The 21,640-nt window shown below is 45.5% G+C and overlaps 1 protein-coding gene across 1 annotated transcript in view; it reads left to right on the top strand.

The window, feature by feature from the left end:
• The first annotated feature begins 9,348 nt into the window (after positions 1-9,348).
• The window catches only part of UBR4 (ubiquitin protein ligase E3 component n-recognin 4), a 145,752-nt gene continuing 133,460 nt past the window's right edge, over positions 9,349-21,640 (top strand). Inside the window, exons 1-5 of the mRNA XM_079987392.1 lie at positions 9,349-9,599; positions 19,059-19,156; positions 19,420-19,523; positions 20,743-20,872; positions 21,199-21,335. Coding sequence (XP_079843518.1) covers positions 9,439-9,599; positions 19,059-19,156; positions 19,420-19,523; positions 20,743-20,872; positions 21,199-21,335 — 630 coding nt within the window. The 5' untranslated portion in view covers positions 9,349-9,438. The remainder of the gene's footprint in view (positions 9,600-19,058; positions 19,157-19,419; positions 19,524-20,742; positions 20,873-21,198; positions 21,336-21,640) is intronic.

Genomic DNA, 21,640 nt, shown 5'->3' with positions numbered 1-21,640 from the left:
AAACTTGCCCAAAGGTCAACACTTTCTTTGACCTTTGATAGCTCATTGCCAAACCTGGTGGTACCTGAAGTATATGCAGGTTCTAGCAAGACCCAAGGCAGTGATTCATCTTAAAGGTATTACTGCAGCCCCAGTTTTGAATAAACACTCACAAACTCTTTATTGTAATATACAGATAGATAGATAATTTGAGGATCTCTACAATTTTATAACATGCAGATAGAAAGATGTGTTGAGAAACCAGAGAAAGGAGCTGAGGGACGGCCGGGGGTGGGGTGGGAGGTTGGGTTTTCTGTTTAGAGGGGGGGAGGGAGGGGGAAAATGGAGGGGGGGGAATAATGTGGATGATTTATTTTTGTTTAAATTATTGTGTCGAAATTTCCAATTAAAAAATAAATAAATAAAATAAAAAATAAAGGAACAGACTGGGGGAAAGGTCTGATTTCTAAACTCTTTAGCCACTCCCTGGCGACACCCACCTAATGTAAGGTTACCAGACGTTTCTGGGGACAGTCCCCGGATTTATAGATCAGTCCCCATACAAAATCCATTGAAATTGAAAAGAGTCCCTGGACTCATTGAAAAAAATCTGTTAACACTTTGCACCAGGCAGTGAATCACAATGCAGGTTTGAGATTCCTGGCCTGCCTTGTGATGCGGTCTCAATTTCAGAGCAGGAGACACTAAGGAACGTACATAACAGGACCAGTATGCTATGTTCTAGAGCTAAGTCCACAGGAAATGCCAACATTCACTTACTGCCAGGAGTTTTTCAGATGCCATAGTCTATGCCGACTAATCAAGGGTCACTACAGCAAACCTCTGCAAGGCTCTACACGCTGAGGATGCCAGAACCTCCGTTCAAACGGCCACACACTTTGTTGCTGGGCAACAGCCCTTGGTGACATGGAATGAACGGCCACCGTGCCAAGATTCTAGGAGTGACAGTGTGTCATAGTAGACTTGGACCTGGGAAAGCAGGGTGAAAAGCCCCACTCAGCCAGGAGACTCCCTGGGTGACCTCGGGCTAGTCACTCACTTTCAGCCTAACTGGCCTCACCAGATTCTTGTGAGAAGACAGGGAGAAGGAGAAATATGGACCTTACCTTGAGAGAAAGGCAGGATATACATGCCATAAACAGATCCATAAACAGTATTTCTTCCACAGGATTTTGTACTTGATGGTCCTCTATGCTAGACTGAGAATATCCCTTCCAACTTGCCTGCATTTAGACAGAGCCACAAGATTGAAAATGAAGTCAATTTGGGTTCAAGCAAGACCTGAGGCTTAATGGCTTTACTGAGGCCTCAGGAACAGACTGGGGAAACAGGGAAAGGGGTCTGATTTATATAAACCTCAGCCAATTCCTGGCAACACCCGCCCAGTGCATGACTGGCTGCATTGTGATGTGGACTCAAGCTCAGAGGCGACAGAAAGCAGCTGCTGAAGTCCCTGCAGGCAGCATTGGATACAACCCTGTGTTTTCAGCAGGGGCTGTTAAGTGCTGAAGGGACAGCAAGTTGAGCTTTTCTATTGCCCCCACCTTCCACAGACAATAAGACCCTTTTCAGTCCTGCTTCCCAGTGTGAACAGGATGGAAGACGTTGGCAGAGACCTCTCTCTTTATTATTTATGTTGGCTAAGCAGAAGTGAGGGCTGGACCATAAAGAAGGCTGATTGCCGAAGAATTGATGCTTTTGAATTATGGTGCTGGAGGAGACTCTTGAGAGAAGATCAAACAGATCCATTCTTAAGGAAATCAGCCCTGAGTGCTCACTGGAAGGACAGATCGTGAAACTGAGGCTCCAATACTTTGGCCACCGCATGAGAATAGAAGACTCCCTGGAAAAGACCCTGATGTTGGGAAAGATGGAGGGCGCAAGGAGAAGGGGACGACAGAGGACGAGATGGTTGGACAGTGAGTCTGACCAAACTGCGGGAGGCAGTGGAAAACAGGAGTGCCTGGCGTGCTCTGGTCCATGGGGTCACGAAGAGTCGGACACGACTAAACAACTAAATAACAACAACAACAAGCAGTCCCGATGGTTCTTGTCTCATGGGAGGTTGCAGGTGAGAGGCATTTGGAGAGAACTGATGGAGCATCTTCTGTTCTTCACATGGGGAAGTGGCGTGGGACAGTGAAAAAGGGCTGTTGTGAACATCCCCATCTCTGGGTGGCAGGAGACTCCAGGGGTATCTGTGCTTACCCAGGGTTCAGTTTCCTTGCAATGAAGACAACATGTCTTTTGGGAAGCCTGAAAGTGAATGCTGTTTCCTCTCTGCCCCATGCACTTACTGGCAAATAAGGTGTATCCACAAAAATTATGGGCAACGCACGCTGTATTTAGCTTGTAAGGCAGATATTCCGAAGGCAGCATAAAGCTGTGGCCTGCCCCTCCCAATGAGGGAACTTTTGATGTTGTGGGTCCTTGCCTGAGTGCAAGGATAGGTCCTAGTGGGTGGGGGTACACTCGTAGGTACAGTGGTACCTTGGGTTACATACGCTTCAGGTTACAGACGCTTCAGGTTACAGACTCTGCTAACCCAGAAATATTACCTCAGCTTAAGAACTTTGCTTCAGGATGAGAACAGAAATTGTGCTCTGGTGGTGCGGCGGCAGCAGGAGGCCCCATTAGCTAAAGTGGTGCTTCAGGTTAAGAACAGTTTCAGGTTAAGAACAGACCTCCGGAACAAATTAAGTACTTAACCTAAGGTACCACTGTACTATGTTGTACTAGGGCTAGGTTGGGCATCTATTTTTCTTGTTAACAAAAATCTTATTTATTGATTTTTCACAAAAAAAGCTTTACAATTTTTAACATAAACCATAAGCTATTTTTTCCATTGACTTCCCATCCTCCCCTCCCATGGTTTTCTTATTTATCCTTTAAAAAAAATTATTGAAAGAATTACAATTACAAAGAAATAAAGTGAAACTATGGAAAAGGGGGGAGAGTTAGGGAAGAGGCATATAAAAAAGAAAGAAAAAATATTCAAAAATGCAATATAATATATTCCCATACATAAATGGATAAAGTGTTATTTAAGCTTAAATGTTGCATATTTCACCTATACTATTCAATACATCCATTTAGAAATATCTATCTTAATAGTTAATGCTGTTGCTCTTTATTTCAAGTCCTGCTCACATTTTCATATTGCTGTTATAACTCTTTAAATACTGTATTTTGTTGCATTGTGCGAAGTATGAGCAGGCCAGGGCTGAACTGACACTACCCTTGCTTGTGCCTTTCCTGGGAAAATCAGAGGCTCACTATGTCAGGTTCCTACTGGAAGACCAGACAAAAGCTAGAATGTTGGCAGTGGCAAAGTTTTTATCGGTGGCTGCAAGAACAAATGAGCCCTATATTCTAAACAAAATGCTTGATTAACCTGGAGGTAGGCTGTATGAACTGTGTATTGATTTGTAATGTTTTGTTGGGTCTCTGGACCATAATAAAGATTGTTGTAGTTGTATAATTAATGTTAGACCCACTTGTTCCCCATAAATAATTACTGCTTTGGGTGAATAAATAATTTAAAAAGAAGGGGGCTTTTACTGGCAAATAATGTGTATCCACAGCAAACCTGAGCAATACGTGCCATAGTTTAGCTCATGGGTAGGCGACCTAAGGCCCAGGGGCTGGATCCGGCCCAATCGCCTTCTAAATCCAGCCCGTGGACGGCCCGGAAATCAGCATGTTTTTACATGAGTAGAATGTGTCCTTTTATTGAAAATGTATCTCTGGGTTATTTGTGGGGCCTGCCTGGTGTTTTTACATGAGTAGAATGTGTGCTTTTTATTAAAAATGCATCTCTGGGTTATTTGTGGGGCATAGGAATTCGTTCATTCCCCCCAAAAAAATATAGTCCGGCCCTCCACAAGGTCTGAGGGACAGTGGACCGGCTCCCTGCTGAAAAAGTTTGCTGACCCCTGGATTAGCTTCTAAGGCAGATTGAATATTCAGATTGCAGCTGTAATAAACGAAACTCTGCCCTTATTCCCTTATAAGAGCCTTTATAGTCCTTTGCAGGTTCTCCATCGGTTGGAGAAAATAACAGGGGACAAACAGAGGATATTGTAAAGCAAAGCAGCTAGTAAGCCTGATCTTTATTGAACTGTTGCAACAGGATGCCCCCCTCACACACAGGAGAAGGAGGAGGATCCCGAACAAAGGTGTGCCCGCCCTTATATAGACATTTTAAATTGCCCGCCCTGGAGTCCGAGATCACCCCCAGATACATCATACCTACATCACAGAAAGGGAGGTCTACAACAGAAATCTGAGTGTATTGTTTATCTCCTGTCTGGCAGGTTACCTGTTAATGCTTTCTTGATTGGATATCCTGGGGAGCCTGGCCAGTCTTTTGTAATGATAAATACTTAGTTCCTGAGCCAGGTCACAGGCTCACCCTATTCATACACAGACATACCCTTAGGACAGGATTTGTGAATGAAAGGACAATGGGGAGGCTTTTCCATTTTCCTTGATCTTGCAGAGAAACCATTTGGTCAGTCTGAGAGTCAAAAAGGTTTCAGGGCTGTTTCCCTGTGCTGCTTCAGACATGTGGTTTATATATTTATGTACATGTTTGCTTGGTACATTTATTATATATATAAGACCTTTAAATTTTTACTTTCACAGCATACACAAAACTTTTTTTAAAACACTATTTCTCTCTCCCCTCAGAATCCCAACATTTTCAATGGTTTCTGATGCCAAGGGCATTTCACCAGAAGGCTTTGGTGAGGACCAACTCGAGCTTCAACTGACTGCTGTCGTCGTGCCTTAGAAGTTGAAAGAAGCAGGTATGTATTAAAATGCTGCAATATCTTTCCGTCCTCCTGAAGAAAGCCAAGGAACATGTCAGTTACTCAAAGGAATCACTGCAACCACGCAGGGATGTCAAACCTTTCGGGCTGCCCCTTCCGGGCCCACCCTGCTCAGAGGGTCATATGGGTATTTCTGTCTATCCATGTGCAGAACAGGACTTGGTAATAAGAAGCAAACATGCTACTTTGGAATGACTTTATTTCTTCCATTAACCAAGATCTTGAGACACAAGCTCCAGATAGATACAGACAGATATAAAATGTTTGGTCAAATTGGCAACAGCCATCTGGAGTACTGATGCTACTTTTAAGGAGAGTCAGAGAGATGTTAAAATATAGTACAAAATCAATTCCTCTTTTGGCTGGGATTTGATGTTATCGTGGTTATATTGCATTGCTATAAAGGATATACAGTGGTGCCCCGCAAGACGAACGCCTCGCAAGACGGAAAACCCGCTAGACGAAAGGGTTTTCCGTTTTGGAGGCGCTTCGCAAAACGAATTTCCCTATGGGCTTGCTTCGCAAGACGAAAATGTCTTGCGAGTTCCTGCGGGTTTTTTTTCTCCCCCCCCTTTTCCTAAGCCCTAAGCAGCTTATCAGCTGATCCGCTGATAAGCCGCTTATCAGCTGATCCGCTAAAAGCCGCTAAACCGCTAATAGCGCTAATCCGCTAAGCTGTCAATGGGCTTGCTTCGCAAGACAAAAAAACCGCTATACGAAGAGCCTCACGGAACGGATTAATTTCGTCTTGCGAGGCACCACTGTATGACTATAAACTTTTGATATGTCCATGCTATTTTGGAGTGTTATTTGTTTCCTTTAGTAACTTTTTTATTAACCATTGAGAAAAGAAGCAAGAAGACTCAACCTGGGATGACAGAACCCCTTCAGACAGTCCTGCTTCCTTGTACAGTCTAAGTAACCCTCTCGTTCTCTGACAGGTTGAGGTGCTGCTGGAGGCCTTCTACAAGATCACCCAGGGCCCTACAATGGAGGGCAGAAAAGTGGCCGTCTGTGCTTTCTCCACCTTACCATCGCCTGGAGAAAGTGGTTGAGTACCTCCTCCAATTTCCTATTGTGTATGGGGCACTCAAACTTCTACTGGACTAAGAGATGTTGGGATGCAGAGGGGACTAAGAGATGAAGGGGTGCAGAGGAGGACAGAGGAAGAACATGTTTAACAAAGCCCAAGGCTTGAGATGTCTGCAGGCAAGTCATGTCTCGTTGGGGCCAAGCTGACCTTCACCCTTAGCTGTACTTGGACAGAGCTGCAGCAAATGATCCAGCCGTCCTTCATCCCTGGCTGATGGAGCAGGACAGAGCAGCCCTGCAGTCCCAGAGCAAGTGCTGACTGAAGCCCCTTTTCCTATTGGCAAGGATGGAGACAAACAAGAACAATCTTATTATCTATTTCATGTATGAATAGCTTCCTATGAAGACTCTTGTAGGCGTTACACAGTACAATAAAAAGAATGTTCTGAAATACAGGTCAGTTTCTGTGGTGCTTGTAAGGAGTTCCTGGTTTTGAAGCTCTTCAGGCGCCATGCTTTTGTTGTAAACAAAATCTGTCCTTTTTCCCTTATGGGGTATCCAAGAACACATATAGAGTCCTTATGTAGGTTCCCTATTGGTAGGAGAAAATAACAGAGGCCTACCAGAGAATATTGAGAAGCAAAGCAGCTAGTAAGCCTGATCTTTATTGATCTGTTGCAACAGGATGCTCCCCTCACACGCAGCAAAGGAGGAGGACCCAGAAAAATGGCATGCAAGGCCTTATATAGACATTTTAAATTCCCTGCCCTGGAGCTCAAGACCACCCCTCCATACATTATACATACATCACAGAAGGGGTGTAACCCAAGACCACCCCCCACAAACATCCTACCTACATCACAGAAAAGGTGGTCTACAACAGAAATTTGAGTGTTGTTGTTTTTCCTGTCTGGCAGGTTTTCTGATAATGCCTTTTCGGTAGTCTGCCCATTCCTTTGAAATGGTGATTACGATTACCCACTCCCTGAGACAATGGGAAGGTTCCCTCACCCCCTCCCTCCTTGCAGAGAAAGCATTGGTCAGTATGGGAGTCAAAATGGTTTCAGGAAGGTCTTCCTGTGCTGCTCCAGACATTGGTACATTTATGAACATTTATTATATATATATAAGACCTTAATTTTTTATTATAGCATTACCTAGTACAATAAAAAGAACGTTCTGAAATACAGGTCAGTTTTTGAGGATCTGTGGGGCTCCAATTTCCTGGGGTGGGGTGGGGACTTATCTGGGCTCCACGGGCTGCAGACACTGCCAGGCAAATGGACAGGCTCACCTGATGGGCTTGGTTGCAACAGCGTTTTAGTAAGGGTTCCAATTTGTTTGTGTGAGAGCGTTTTGAAAATTTATAGCCTACCTCAAAGGGACTATTGCCCCCACAAAGTGCCTTGATTCTGAAATACCACCCACTTTTTTGGAGTGACAGACTGTAAAGCTGTGAGGGTGTCTGACACTAATATAAATACCATCTTGAACATATTTTACAGGGACAATAATCATCTTGTCATAGTTGCGGGGGGCAGCGTCACCATGAAAAACAACAACCAGGAGTCTGTGGGACTTTAAATGACTGTTTTTATTAGGGTGGAAGCTTCTGTAGGCCAAAGGCTACTTCCTGACATATCCTGAGGTTTGTAAGGACAACGCTCAGGAAGAGGAGCTGAGGGAAAAGGGTCTGCCAATAACTTTCAGCACCCTTAACAAAGGCCTGTACACAGGATTATTTGAGGGAACTCCATAACAATGAGGTATTCAATGTACAGTCGTACCTCGGGTTACATACGCTTCAGGTTACATTCGCTTCAGGTTACAGACTCCGCTAACCCAGAAATAGGACCTTGGGTTAAGAACTTTGCTTCAGGATGAGAACAGAAATCGCGCAGCAGCGGCACGGTAGCAGCGGGAGGCCCCATTAGCTAAAGTGGTGCTTCAGGTTAAGAACAGTTTCAGGTTAAGAACGGACCTCCGGATTGAATTAAGTACGTAACCAGAGGTACCACCGTATAGTGCAGATGAAACTTCTGCTGTGTAATTCCTGGGTTACCTCTAGGGATGGGTGATATATCTATATATCGTCCAAAACCTAAGTCCTAAGTCCATTTTGTGATACCGGTCTCTTAATTTCTGACCTGGCATTATAGCATTAATTGTGTTTGTGTGTGTGTGTGTGTGTGTGTGTGTGTGTGTGTACTATGCAAAAATCACAATGTGGAAAAAAACATGAAGCCAGCCAATTCCTCTACACAGCTCCATCCTTATTTCAGGTGTGATATATCAGTATATCACAATGTTGTCGTGCCTGCAGAAGGTCCCAGCTTCAATCCTTGGCTGCTCAATCCCAGGTTCAATCCTTGGCCGAGGGTTGGGCAAGATCCCTGCCCAATATCCTGCCCAGCCAGTTAGCGTAGACAGTACTGAATGAGATGGACCAAAATTCTGGCTTATAGAACCACAGCTTGATTCAGCACTCCTGCCAACCTAGCAGTTCGAAAGCATGTCGAAGTGCAAGTAGATAAATAGGTACCGCTCCGGCGGGAAGGTAAACGGCGTTTCCGTGCACTGCTCTGGTTTGCCAGAAGTGGCTTAATCCTGCTGGCCACATGACCCAGAAGCTGTACGCCGGCTCCCTCGGCCAGTAAAGCGAGATGAGCGCCGCAACCCCAGTCGGTCACGACTGGACCTAATGGTCAGGGGTCCTTTATGTATTCAATAATTATTAACATTAATATGTAATAAGCACAAACATATTTGCAAGTAAGCAATGCAGTTCTGCCAGATAATGATCCTTACCCCATGATTCTAGTTACTTTATAGTGTAATGCTATCCATGTCTCCTCAAAAATCATTTCCATTAAGTTCAATTGGTAAGCATTGGAGCCTTTGTCGAGAGCCTTTTCAGAGTCCCATCTTAGGCTTTAAAGGCTGAAAACCTATGCATAATCGGCCAGGAATAAGCTGCACTGCACTCAGCGGGGTTTCACTTGGGGGACAAAAATAGGAACGTGCTGTCAAGTCACTAGTCCGTAGGTAAAGCGGTCTTGTACTTAGCGCATGCGCACAACGCCATCGAGAGCGAAACTCGCTGACTCACGTTTCTGCGCATGCGTCCTTCCCAGGCGCCAGGAAAGCAAAGAGCTAAGAGAAAGCATGTGAATGACCGCGCCTCCAGTCACTACTGGTATTCGTTCGGTCAACTTGGAAACCATGCTGTGTTAGATTTGCTCCTCAGAAATAGGAGGAGGGATTTGAAGCAGCTCTATAAACAACCGCCACATACTTTGCCTCGCCTGTCAGAAAGCAAAGAACTTCCGCTTTGTAATGCGAGTGGGACCTTCTAGCCACTCAGCTTCGAAAAGAACGGAAGTTTATTCGAAACACTCCGCAACGCCTATCTCTAAGGCGAAGCTGCGTCTCTAAGCGGGGATTGGTCGTCGCCGCCACCGCCCCGTCGTCACTTCCGTCCTGGCCCGGAAGCGGTCTCCTGGCCTCTTCTTTCCTCGCCTCAGCAACTCAAACGCTTCTGGAACCTGAGCTGAGGAGAGTCGTCGTCAAGATGGCGGCGTCGGGGGGAGGCGGTAGCGCCGGTTCTTCCCCGACGGCAACGGCGGAGCGGGAGCCCGGCTGGGAGGTGGCGGTGCGGCCGCTCCTCTCCGCCTCCTACTCGGCCTTCGAGATGCGGGAGTTGCCGCAGCTGTTGGCCTCCGTCATTGAGAGGTAGGCGGGGCGTGGGGCGTGGGCGGGGCGTGGGGCGTGGGGCGTGGGCGGGGCTTCGGCCGGTGGTGGGCGTGGTCTGGCCAACACCTGTTCCTGCCCCTTTGGCGCTGAACGGGAGTCATGGCACGTGGAGAGTGACTTGCAGTTGTTGCTGCTGTAAAATGGGGTTGAAATTTACAGGTCTGGCAACTGACATTTCCATTTCGAGTTATGTCTCCCACCCATTGATATTGATGGACCCAGGTTGGTTGGTCACGTGCATTGAGCTCAGTGGATCAATTCTAAGCAGCCTGACACTCTACGATTTGATCCTTTTTTGGGGGGGAGGAGATATTCTATTATTTTTTTTATAAATATCTCCCCCCCCCCAAAGGATTTATTATATTATTATTTTTTTATGAGGGACACGGGTGGCGCTGTGGGTTAAACCACAGAGCCTAGGGCTTGCCGATCAGAAGGTCGGCGGTTCGAATCCCCGCGACGGGGTGAGCTCCCGTTGCTAGGTCCCTGCTCCTGCCAGCCTAGCAGTTCGAAAGCACATCAAAGTGCAAGTAGATAAATAGGTACCGCTCCGGCAGGAAGGTAAATGGCGTTTCTGCGCGCTGCTCTGGTTCGCCAGAAGCGGTTTAGTCATGCTGGCCACATGACATGTACGCCGGCTCCCTCGGCCAATAAAGCGAGATGAGCGCCACAACCCCAGAGTTGGCCACGAGTGGACCTAATGGTCAGCGGTCCCTTTACCTTTACTTTTTATATACTGTCCTTCAAGAGACAACAGGATAGCTTACCACATAATACCCAAAATGCATGAAGTAATAATAATAAAATAGGGGGGAAAGAAAAAAGGCACATGCTAGCATAGAATAAATGCTGATTTACTAGCATATATTATACCTGCATTTTTCATTATTGGGTGAGGGGAGAGTCAGTAGGGTGTAGTTGTTAGTAAGTATCTGACTGGGGAGCTGGGAGAGGCAAATTCAGATTATTATTATTATAGCTCATTACCTGCTCTTCACTCTAAGGTCCCATGGGGGGTTAAAACAATTTAATATTAAAATGTATTTAATTCCCCCACTTATACGCATGAAGCTTTCAGTGGTTAGCTTCGGCCAGCACCTGTTTTCACTACCTCACAGGATTGTTGTGTGGCTGAAATGGAGATGGGAGACTGAAGAAAGAAACATAGGATTCACAACTGAGTTCCTCACAGGACAGTTGGCATATACCGTATTTTTTGCTTTATAAGACTCACTTTTTCCCTCCTAAAAAGTAAGGGGAAATGTGTGTGCATCTTATGGAGTGGATGCAGGCTGCGCAGCGATCCCTCTTGTTGTTCTGGCTTCTGAGATTCAGAATATTTTTTTTCTTGTTTTCCTCCTCCAAAAACTAGGTGTGTCTTATGGTCAGGTGTGTCTTATAGAGCAAAAAATACGGTAATTATAAGATATAAGTACATTTATAATCTATTATTTTGTGGTGCTTGGGGGCTAATTAAATTATGGGAAGCCGATTCCCATCAGCCCCAGCAGTGGTGGTCAAAGAATGTGTGAGTTGTAGTCCAACAGCAGCTTTGATGGCTACCTCTCTAGTAAATAATTGTTTTAATACTTTGCTTTATTGTAGGTATTTTAATGGAGGCCTTTAGTTCCGTAATTCCCATGGTGGTTTTACAAGAAAGCTTGTTATCAGAAAGGTAGCTGTGTTTGTGTTTTGTAGCACCAATTCAGGATTGCCCTTCGTGCCTCATAGGCATGGGCGTAGGTGGGGGGGGCAGAGAGGGGCTGTTGCCCCCCCTAAATCAATAAAAATCAATACAAAAACATACCTAACTGAGGTTCAGCCCATCCCCCAACAAAGGGCCTGCCCCCCCCAACCAAAATCTTGGCTACGCCCATGCTCAGAGGGGTTGTGGTACCTGAAGTTTTTACGCTATAATGATCAACCTTAAAGTGCCTAAGGGGTATTTTTGTTGTTACTTATGATTGCTTCCAACTCAGTTTTATTCCTGTTAGACTACAATTTACGTTATTAAAGCAGCTTCAAGAGAGGAACATGAAACTGCTTGGTCAATTTCAGAAGAACAGCAAAACGTTAAAATTTTAAAATTCAATGCTTTTGGGTTTTTTGGGTTTTTGTTTAAGTCTTGGTTGCTTTCCTAAAATACGAGAGAGAATGGGGACCACTTGAACCTCTGCCCAGGGGGTGGGGTGGGGGGAATTCAATAATGTGGGTGCTGCTGTTGGATTAGCCTTGTTGTAGATAAATTTACTGTATGTTTTTAATTTTGTTGCATGTTACATAAAATAGGATATGCTAACAAAAACAGCAGGACCATAACACAACAGTGCATATCAGTTGGTCAAAGAAGTGTAAGGAGCCACGTCCAGAGGGTCACACCCTAGACATGTTGGCATCTGTCTGTTTTGAGAGAGAATGGAGTGTGCCTTTGGGGGTGAAGTCAAGCCACTAGAGAATCACAGCACCCACTGTGGCTGCAGAGACCGATAACTCATCATCATCAATCTTTATCACGGTCCAGAGACCCAACAAATCATTACAAAGCAATACACAATTCATACAGCCTACTCATAACTGCTGCCTCCCATCGTTATTTCTGCTCTGTCTGCAGCACTGAAATGACCTCTCCAGGGCACAAACCTGGGCAATGTATGGAGGTCCAGGGCTGCCCAGATGACAAAATCCCCCCTCTCGGCTTCACTGATGTGGTCCAAAGGAAAACACAGAAGTACATTTGGCACTAGCTTAGCTGCAGGAGCCTTGCTGTTATTGAAAGGGTGCTTTCCATTCATGAACAGTTAATCAACAACTGCAGAACAGATGGGGACAATAATAATCTTAATAGGAAGTTATTTTACTTTTAATGAGCAGTATATCGTAGCTCAGGAGGGACGCAGGTGGTGCTGTGGGTTAAAGCCTCAGCGCCTAGGACTTGCCGATCGAAAGGTCGGTGGTTCGAATCCCTGCGGCGGGGTGCGCTCCCGCTGCTCGGTCCCAGCGCCTGCCAACCTAGCAGTTCGAAAGCACCTCCGGGTGCAAGTAGATAAATAGGGACCGCTTACCAGCGGGAAGGTAAACGGCGTTTCTGTGTGCGGCTCTGGCTCGCCAGCGCAGCGATGTCACGCTGGCCACGTGACCCGGAAGTGTCTCCGGACAGCGCTGGCCCCTGGCCTCTTGAGTGAGATGGGCGCACAACCCCAGAGTCTGTCAAGACTGGCCCGTACGGGCAGGGGTACCTTTACCTTTACCTTTATATCGTAGCTCAGTTGGTAGAGCATGAGATCAAGGTTATGGGTTCTAGCCCCATATTGGGTGAAAGATTCCTGCACTGCAGGGGATTGGACTAGAATGTCCTCGTGGTTCCTTCCGATTCTTCAATTCAGTGATAATACTGATCCTTCCTGGGATCTAGTGAGATTTAGGGTAGCTGTCACTGTCTTTTTCTGGTAGAGCTGCCATGCAGAAATTCAACCGATACACCCTTCCCTCCAGCTGGGAGGTTTAGGGAGGTTTTAAAATGTCACAGGTGTTGATGTTCTGTCTTGTGCAACTGTGAGAAGCATCCCTGCTTCATCAGAATAAAGGTGTCACCTCTGTTCTGATTCACACAATAGTTCTGAAATAATATTGCATTTATGTGAGTGCTACAAAGCCCTGTAAAACTATCACTGACCACAGTCGTTCCCTTTTATGTATTTCCTACCATGTCTGTTCTTACAAAGCAGCTTTAAGTTGCGCTGCTTTTGTGTCTGCTGTATGGGTGTCATTTTGTGGTGGTTCTGTTTTGCCACTTAAACTGGTTTCTTCCACAATTGCTCGTGACTGCATTAATAGCCTTCTCTTTAAGTCAGAGTGGGAAACCTTGGATTCTTAAGACCAAATGCAGCAGCAACCCACAAGTCCTCTCTTTGGTCTTCAGGACTCCCCCAGGCCTCTCTCCTTTTCTGATTATTTTGCCTGGTTGGAATGTGTCCTTGAATTGTGATAATAACGCTTTGTCTTTGCCTGGCTGGAGAGAAGTGTCTTCTCTCTTGGTGTAGAAACCTCTGGTATTTGCATGGCTGGAATGCAGTACAGTATACTGCACAAAATTTAAGAGTTGCATCCATTGCTTTGCATACATTGAGCTTTGGTCCTGCCCACCACTGGCATGTAGTCCCTAGGAGGTTCCTGAAAATGAACTTCTACCACTGCTTAAGTAAAGGATTTTCTAGATCAGCTAACAATGATAAAAACAGAGGTGCTTCAATACAATGCATGTAGCATAAACCACATTAGAACAGTAGCAGGAACAAGCTGAGCACCCCCCCCCACCCCGGCAGAAAACAAACTATTCTGAAATGCCCTTCATCTTCCCTTGCATCAGGTTATTTTCGTGCCTCTGTTGTGCAACTGTCTGCTTTGAACCCTCTGTTTTGCAGAATTGCACAAACTTCATCCAGCTCTGTGTGTGCATTAGTGTGTGTTCATGCTTTCAAAGTTCTGGGGAACTGCTGTGGGGCATTAACAAAGCAAACAGCGTGAAGCTCATCGAAGCAGCAGAGAGGGGAAAAACATGTAAGTGCAAAAGGGTGCTTTGACTCTTTTGGCTGTTTCTCTTTGACGCTCAACTCCTGAGTTGTTTTGTTGTCCCATCGCCTGGATTCTTCAGAACTTCCCAAAACGATTTGAAAAGCGATGGAGTCAGTCTGATGGAACATTCAGAAACTTCCTGTTACAGTTGTAAGAGCTTTGTTGGCCAGTTTTTGTAAGTGTGTGTCAGGTCCATATTATAAGTTGGGACCCTTCTACTCAGTAATGGGTATCTGCTTTGGTTGGCCTGATGGGTGAACTCCATCCATTCTTCTCAGTCACTCTGTGGTTTTTGTTACCATTGGCCATGGTATGTTCCTGAACTTGCTCTGTGAGATTGGTATTGGGGGCACTGTGTTACAGTGGTCCAGGCCCTGCGTATGGGACTGTGTGTAGAAAGTAGCAATAATATTAATAATAATTCAAACTGGGGTCTCCCATGACCTAGACCAACAATCTAACCACTATATCACACTGACATTGGAAAAGTTCTCTTTGGCCCCCTTGCAGTTATTTTGTGGGAAGTAGTAATCTATTGCCAAAGCTGTTTAACATATACATGAAGCTGTTGGGAGCTTTATACATAGAGCTGCCTCTGAAGATGGTTCAGAAACTCCAGCTAGTGCAGAACTGCTCACCGGGACAAGATGGTTTGCACATATTACACCGATCCTAGCCCAGTTGCACAGGCTACCAGTTAGTTCCAAGCCCAATTCAAAGTGTTGGTTTTGACCTATGGTGCCTTAAATAGCTCAGGACCTCAGTATCTCAAGGACCGCCTCTCTCCATATGAACCTACCTGGATCTCTGAGCACAATTCAAAGTGTTGGTGTTGACCTTTAAAGCCCTAAATGGCCTCGGCCCAGTATACTTGAAAGAGTGTCTCCACCCCCATCGTTCAGCCTGGACACTGAGATCCAGCTCCGACGGCCTTCTGGCAGTTCCCTCACTGTGAGAAGCCAAGTTACAGGGAACCAGGCAGAGGGCCTTCTCGGTAGTGACACCCGCCCTGTGGAACGCCCTCCCACCAGATGTCAAAGAGATAAACAACTACCTGACGTTTAGAAGACATCTGAAGGCAGCTGTTATTTAGGGAAATTTCTAATGACTGATGTTTTAATGTATTTTTAATCTTTGTTGGAAGCCGTCCAGAGTGGCTGGGGAAAGCCAGCCAGATGGGTGGGGTATAAATAATAAATTATTATTATTATTATTATTATTATTATTATTATTATTATTATTATTATTATCATCATCATCATCTTCTGAGGCCCTTCTTCATGTGCCTCCTCCTGGAAAAGTGAGCAGTGTTTCCCAAACTTGGGTCTCCAGCTGTTTTTGGACGACAATTCGCATCATCCCTAGCTAGCAAGATGAGTGGTCAGGGATGATGGGAATTGTCGTCCAAAAACAGCTGGAGATCCAAGCTTAGGTAGTCCCAGCTAAAAGATCAGTAACCTGTAAGCTAGAGGAGATGGACTTACAGCAGAAAATGATCTTGGGCAATGGTACCTGCTCACCTCTAAATCTTGGTTTATTACCCCTCTTAAGGCTCCCAAACTATTTGAATTCCTTAACTTCCTCAGCTCATAGATATGCCTTTGTAAAGGCAAGATTCAACACCTTCCCATCGAACGTGCTGAGAAATAGATTCTCCAATGGACAGATATCGCTCTTATGTGATTGTAATTGTGGGGCACCGGAATCGTTACATCACATAATTTTTGACTGTGCTCTTCACTTACCGGCTAGGAGCAAGTTTCTTGCTCAATATCTTAAGGGAATTGCCGATGATACGATTGAAGCCAAACTGAGATATCTACTAATTGACGATGACCCCCTAAGATCACTCATGGTTGCCAGATTCTTGATCAGCATCCTATCCCTAAAGAAGAGAAACGGTCTCCTGTGTGGCTCGGATAACCCTTTCAAACCATGATCTATGTTTTAGGTGATATCACGATTGTTTTAAACCATGATCTATGTTTTAAGCGATATCACCATTGATATCCGTGATGAATTTATGAGCAGAGGGCGATGTATAGGTTACAAATTTATTGTAATGTATGATGGTCGTCCTTGTTTTTGTTTTGCTTCGGTTCCTGTTTGTCTTTTGTAAGTTTAGGCGATTTTAAATCTGGAGGTCTAAGTATAACATGTTGGTATGGGAAACTGTCGTGTAACGGGCCCATGGCCGTAATAAAGATCAATCCAATCCAATCCAAGCTTAGGGAATACATGTCTGGAGGGTGGCCACACACCCTGTAGTGGCTCCCTGTTTGTGGGATGCTCTCCCCAGGGAGGCTCGCCTGGCTAGATGGATCAGTGAGTCTAGCTCAGTCTAAGCAGCTTCCTCTTCTACCAAGTCAGACCATTGGTCCCTTGAACTCAGTATTGTCTATGAAGAGTAGCAGTGGATCTCCAGGGTTTCAGGCCAAGGGTCTTTTCCCAGCCCTGCCTGAAGACACCAGGGATTAAACCTGGGACTTTATGCAGGCAAGGCAGGTGCTCCAATACTGAGCTGTGATCTCTTCCCATAAAATGTTTTGTTTCCAAGGTTTAAGCCCTCATAGGGTGAGTCCACGGACATAGAAAGATGCCTTATACAGAGACAGGCCTAGCTCAGTATTCTCTACGCTGACTACAAGTGACTCCTGGGTTTCAGATGGAAGTCTCTCCCAGCCTTGCCTGGAGTACCTACAGTCCTGCCCCAGAGGCAGCTTTCTGTGGGGAGAGGTAATAGCTTGGTGGTAAATTGAAAGCTTTACAATATCTGCAGGAAGTCCGGTGTTCAATCTTCAGCTTTAAAATTATTTTAATTTCATTGTTTTAACCCAGAGCTTTCCAAACTGTGTGTCGTGACAGGTGTAGGTGTGTCGTGTGAACGCTCGCCACGCCCCTCCCTGGGCCGGAAAGGGATTACAGTAGTTTAATCTCCAGTTCACTAGTAAAACTGAATTAAAGGTAAAGGGACCCCTGACCATTAGGTCCAGTTGTGGCCGACTGGGGTTGCGGCGCTCATTTCACTTTATTGGCCGAGGAAGCCGGCGTACAGCTTCCGGGTCATGTGGCCAGCATGACTAAGCTGCTTCTGGCGAACCAGAGCAGCACATGGAAACGCTGTTTACCTTCCCGCCAGAGCGGTACCTATTTATCTACTTGCACTTTGATGTGCTTTCGAACTGCTAGGTTGGCAGGAGCAGGGACCGAGCAACGGGAGCTCACCCCGTCGAGGGGATTTGAACCGCCGACCTTCTGATGGCAAATCTTAGGCTCTGTGGTTTAACCCATAGCGCCACCAAAACTGAATTACTGTGTCGCAAAAATGATGCATGTCTAAATTTGTGCTTCACCAACATGAAAAGTTTGGAAAGCTGTTTTAACCTTTCGATGGGCTCTTTTGCAGGGAAGAGTGGGATAGAAATGTAATAAATAGTTCCAAAAAAGGATCAAGGCTAGCAGGGCTGGGGTGTGTGTGGCGGGGAAACTCTTCTCTCCCTGAGACTGGAGAGCTGATGCCAGCCAGAGCTGGGAGCACTGAGTTAGATGCTCACCTAAGTCCCCTCCAGCTCTCAAAAGGTTAAGTCCTAAAAGATTGGGGTGGTTAGTTGTGCTGCTGCTGCTGCGTCATCAACTTTGGTGCTACTTTTGAATGTGAAATTCTCTGGATATTTTTACTTGACATGCTGGTGGGATTCCCCCGCTGGGTTAACATTTTGATGAACGTTAGAGGAACTGCTAGTTTTTGTTTTTATGTTGATGTGATATTTATACTTTTCAGAATGCTCCGTTGTATTTACAGTGTTAGGTTTTTTATGTGTGAATCGATCCAGTCATTACTCTTGTTGCAACAATTATATTACCAAAAAAACCCCCAAACCCTCAATTTTTTCGGAAAGCACATTCTTGCTGATATTTTAAAGAATATTGGGTTGGATTCAGGATAAGTAGATTTGCTAGTAGTTCCACTGTTGAGGGCAGTAATGTTTCTGAATCTTCTTCTTTGGCGATCCCTCGTAGCAGAGTAAGATTGTCTTCCATGAACACGGTCTTAACAGTGAGTCTGTAAGTGACTGTGGAGACCAATTCTGGATCCACACGTCTTTCCACAGTGGGGACATAGGTTTCCAGGCGGGAGTTGATGATGGTGGGGGTTTGCTAAGCGTGCCTTCCTCTTAGCACACTTCTCCTTTTCGTCCTGAGTTCGAGCGTCTTCGTAGTCCATGACACTTCGGGTAAAGGCTGTCCTCCGGTTGGAGTGCTTGCAGGCCAGTGTTTCCCAGTTGTCAGTGTTTATCCTACATTTTTAAAGATTTGCCTTGAGAGAGTCTTTAAACTCTCTTGGTGACCACCAGCATTACGCTCTCCATTTTTAAGTTTGGGATAGAGCAGTTCCTTTGGAAGACAGGCATCCAAACAACATGACCAGTCCAACGAAGTTGATGTTGAAAAATAATTGCTTCGACACTGGTGATCATTGCTTCTTCCAGTACACTGGCATTAGTTGACCTGTCTTCCCAAGTGATGTGTAACATTTTTGGGAGACACCGGGAAATTTCTGAATACCAGACACCGAGCTGGTTTCTGAATACCAGTTGCTGGAAACCACAGGAGGGGAGACAGTGCTCTTGTGCTCGGATCCTGTTTCAAGTTTCCCTTTGGGGCATCTGTTTGGCCATAGTGAGAACAGGCTGCTCGACTAGATGGACCACTGGCCTGACCCAGCAGGCTCTTCATACGTCCTTATGGATACAACCTGTAATCTTTAACATACTGTGTGCATATGGTCAAAGTGCAGGGCAGTCCCCGAGAGCATAGAAATAACTGCTTCATAATCTGCTCTCTGTCTTCTTTCTCTCTCTGCAGTGAGTCTGAAATCTTGCACCATGACAAACAGTATGAACCTTTCTACTCGTCCTTTGTCGCCCTTGCGACGCACTACATCACCACAGTGTGTGGACTGGGTGAGTGTCCAGAGTGTGAGTTTTGACGTTCTGCTTGAGCCATCATGCCTTCTCTCCTTTTTCTTACCAACAGATGTCTCTTTCCCTTGATGGCTTGTAATTTATAAGGCAAACAGAGGGCTAGACAGGGAAGGGGAGGGTTGCAAACCAGAAATGTACTTCCAAGGTGGGGAGACAGATCAGCAAATGGTAAATCGGTTTCTGAGGTTTCTTTGTAGGGAACTAATACCTCTTTGAATGATCTGACACCTTTGGCTTTTTAGTACCTAGAAATCAGCTGCAATCTGTGGCAGCTGCCTGCAAAGTCCTGATTGAATTTTCCCTGCTGCGACTTGAAAACCCAGATGAGGCTTGTGCCGTTTCACAGGTGAGAGGAGAAGCCTTTTTCATAGTGTATGAGAATGTGTGTATGTGTGGGTATAGTTTAATAGTAGAGCCTATGCTATGCATCCAGAAGTTTCCAAGGCTTGACTTAAACCAGGGATGCAGAGCTTCTGTGCTCCCTTGCCTGCCATGAATGTTGCTGGACTCCCAGCTCCCATCATCCTCAACTGGTAAATAGTCAGGGATGGTGAGAGTTGCAGTCCAAAGCACCTGGAGGGCATCAAGTTGGCAAAGGCTGGTCTAGATTAATACCTTGTCCACCTACCCCTTTGCATGCTGCATCTCAGCAACCCAGAAGGAAGGCTCACCAAGACGTGAACTGGGATTTTATTTAACTGGAGTTGCCAGACATTGAACAGTTGGGGAAGGCTGGGGTAGAGAATATATGGGATTAGATGGTCCTGTTTCCTTACTGGGTAGAAAGCATTGCATATTGCAGCATGCCGCAGAGTGGGTGCAGATTAGACCACACAGATGGAATCACTGAAAAGACGCAAAGTGAGCTTTGTAAGGTTTAATAACAACTGCCCAAATATACATCTTACAGTCATCCCTTCTACATAGTGTCTGTAACCATCACTTATCCACCCACAGGGGGCAGAGTATGGTACATACAGCACATTATATACCGTTCACAATTGCTGACACATGCAATATGTTAAAGAAAAAGAAACACTGTAATCACCTTATTCGGCAAATTATAATGACTTATCAGCACCTGCTACACAGCTGCAAAAATTAGGTCAGGATATGCACCCTGGCTTTTAAAGTAGTACACATCTTGTGGAACAATAATGGACCCTAATATTTAAACAAGATATTCAACAGAAAGCTTCAAAAGCCTTTCAAACTGCAGCATGATGACAGTCTTACATTTTTGTCATACAGAAAGATAGCCTTGATGACGTGGTACCACTAGGCCCATCTCCACTTACCTGTTAAGTTAAACTTGTGTTACGTCAGATGAATGTGTCTGTCATGGTTGCCTACTTTGTATTGCTTTTAAAATGCATTTGCTGCTGTTTTCTGTGATGTTTTTATTATATTGTGTACGTCACCTTGAGCTATATGTGGGAGATAATTAATAAATAATAGTAATAACCAGGGTACCATAAAAATTCTGCTGCCAGTGTTTACTGAAATACCACCAAAGCATGTCCTCACATCTGCCTTGACCTTTGAAGTTGTCTCTTTGTCTTTAGAAACACCTGATCCTGCTGATCAAGGGCCTGTGTACTGGCTGCAGCCGCCTTGACAGAACCGAAATCATCACATTCACAGCGATGATGAAGTCAGCCAAACTACCCCAGACAGTGAAGACCCTCTCTGATGGTGAGAACTGTGGTATGATGTCGCAGGTTAGAGTGTTGGACTGTTACCTGTGAGGCTAGGGTTCAAATCCCCACTCAGTCACGTTACGCTGCATTAAGCTCACTTGGCCATTTCTCATCCTTTCCTACCTTGCAAGGTTGTTGTGAGATGAATCAGTTAGGGGCAGGGAGAAGCCTGAATGCTGTCTTGAGCTCCTTGGAGGACAGGTGGGATATTAAATGAAATAAATAGGCAAACTTTGTTGTGAGCTCTCTTATGCTGAATGTGACCAGATGATCACATTCAGCCTTTCTGAATTAATGTGTTTTCCTCTCTCCCTTCTGCAGTGGAGGATCAGAAAGAGCTGGCATCTCCAGTCAGCCCCGAACTGCGACAGAAGGAAGTGCAAATGAACTTCCTCAACCAGCTGACGTCTGTCTTTAATCCCAGAGTGGCAACCTCCCCAATCCTGCCACAGACTCAGGTGTGTATGGAAGCCTGGAGACTCCCTCTGTCCAGTAACAACAGTTCAAGTGAAAGGAGCTGGGGAAGGGCTGCAGCTTAGTGATAGGGCCCTGCTTTGCTTGCAGAAAGTGCTCAGTTCACTCCCTGGTAGCATCCCTTGGTAGGGCTGGAAAAGACCGCTGGAGGGCCGCTGCCAGTCATTGGAGACAGGACTGAGCCACTGGTCTGATTCAGTACAAGATAACTTCTTATGTCTTAAGGCAGTGGTTCTCAAACTTTCCTCCTTGCAAGCCACTTGAAAATTGCCGAAGGTTCTTGGCAGAC

Source organism: Podarcis cretensis, assembly GCF_951804945.1.
Source record: "Podarcis cretensis genome assembly, chromosome: 8".
In the NCBI taxonomy this organism is placed as follows: Eukaryota; Metazoa; Chordata; class Lepidosauria; order Squamata; family Lacertidae; genus Podarcis; species Podarcis cretensis.
The sequence above is the reverse complement of the archived record's forward strand: the minus strand, read 5'-3'. Positions and strand labels throughout refer to the sequence as shown.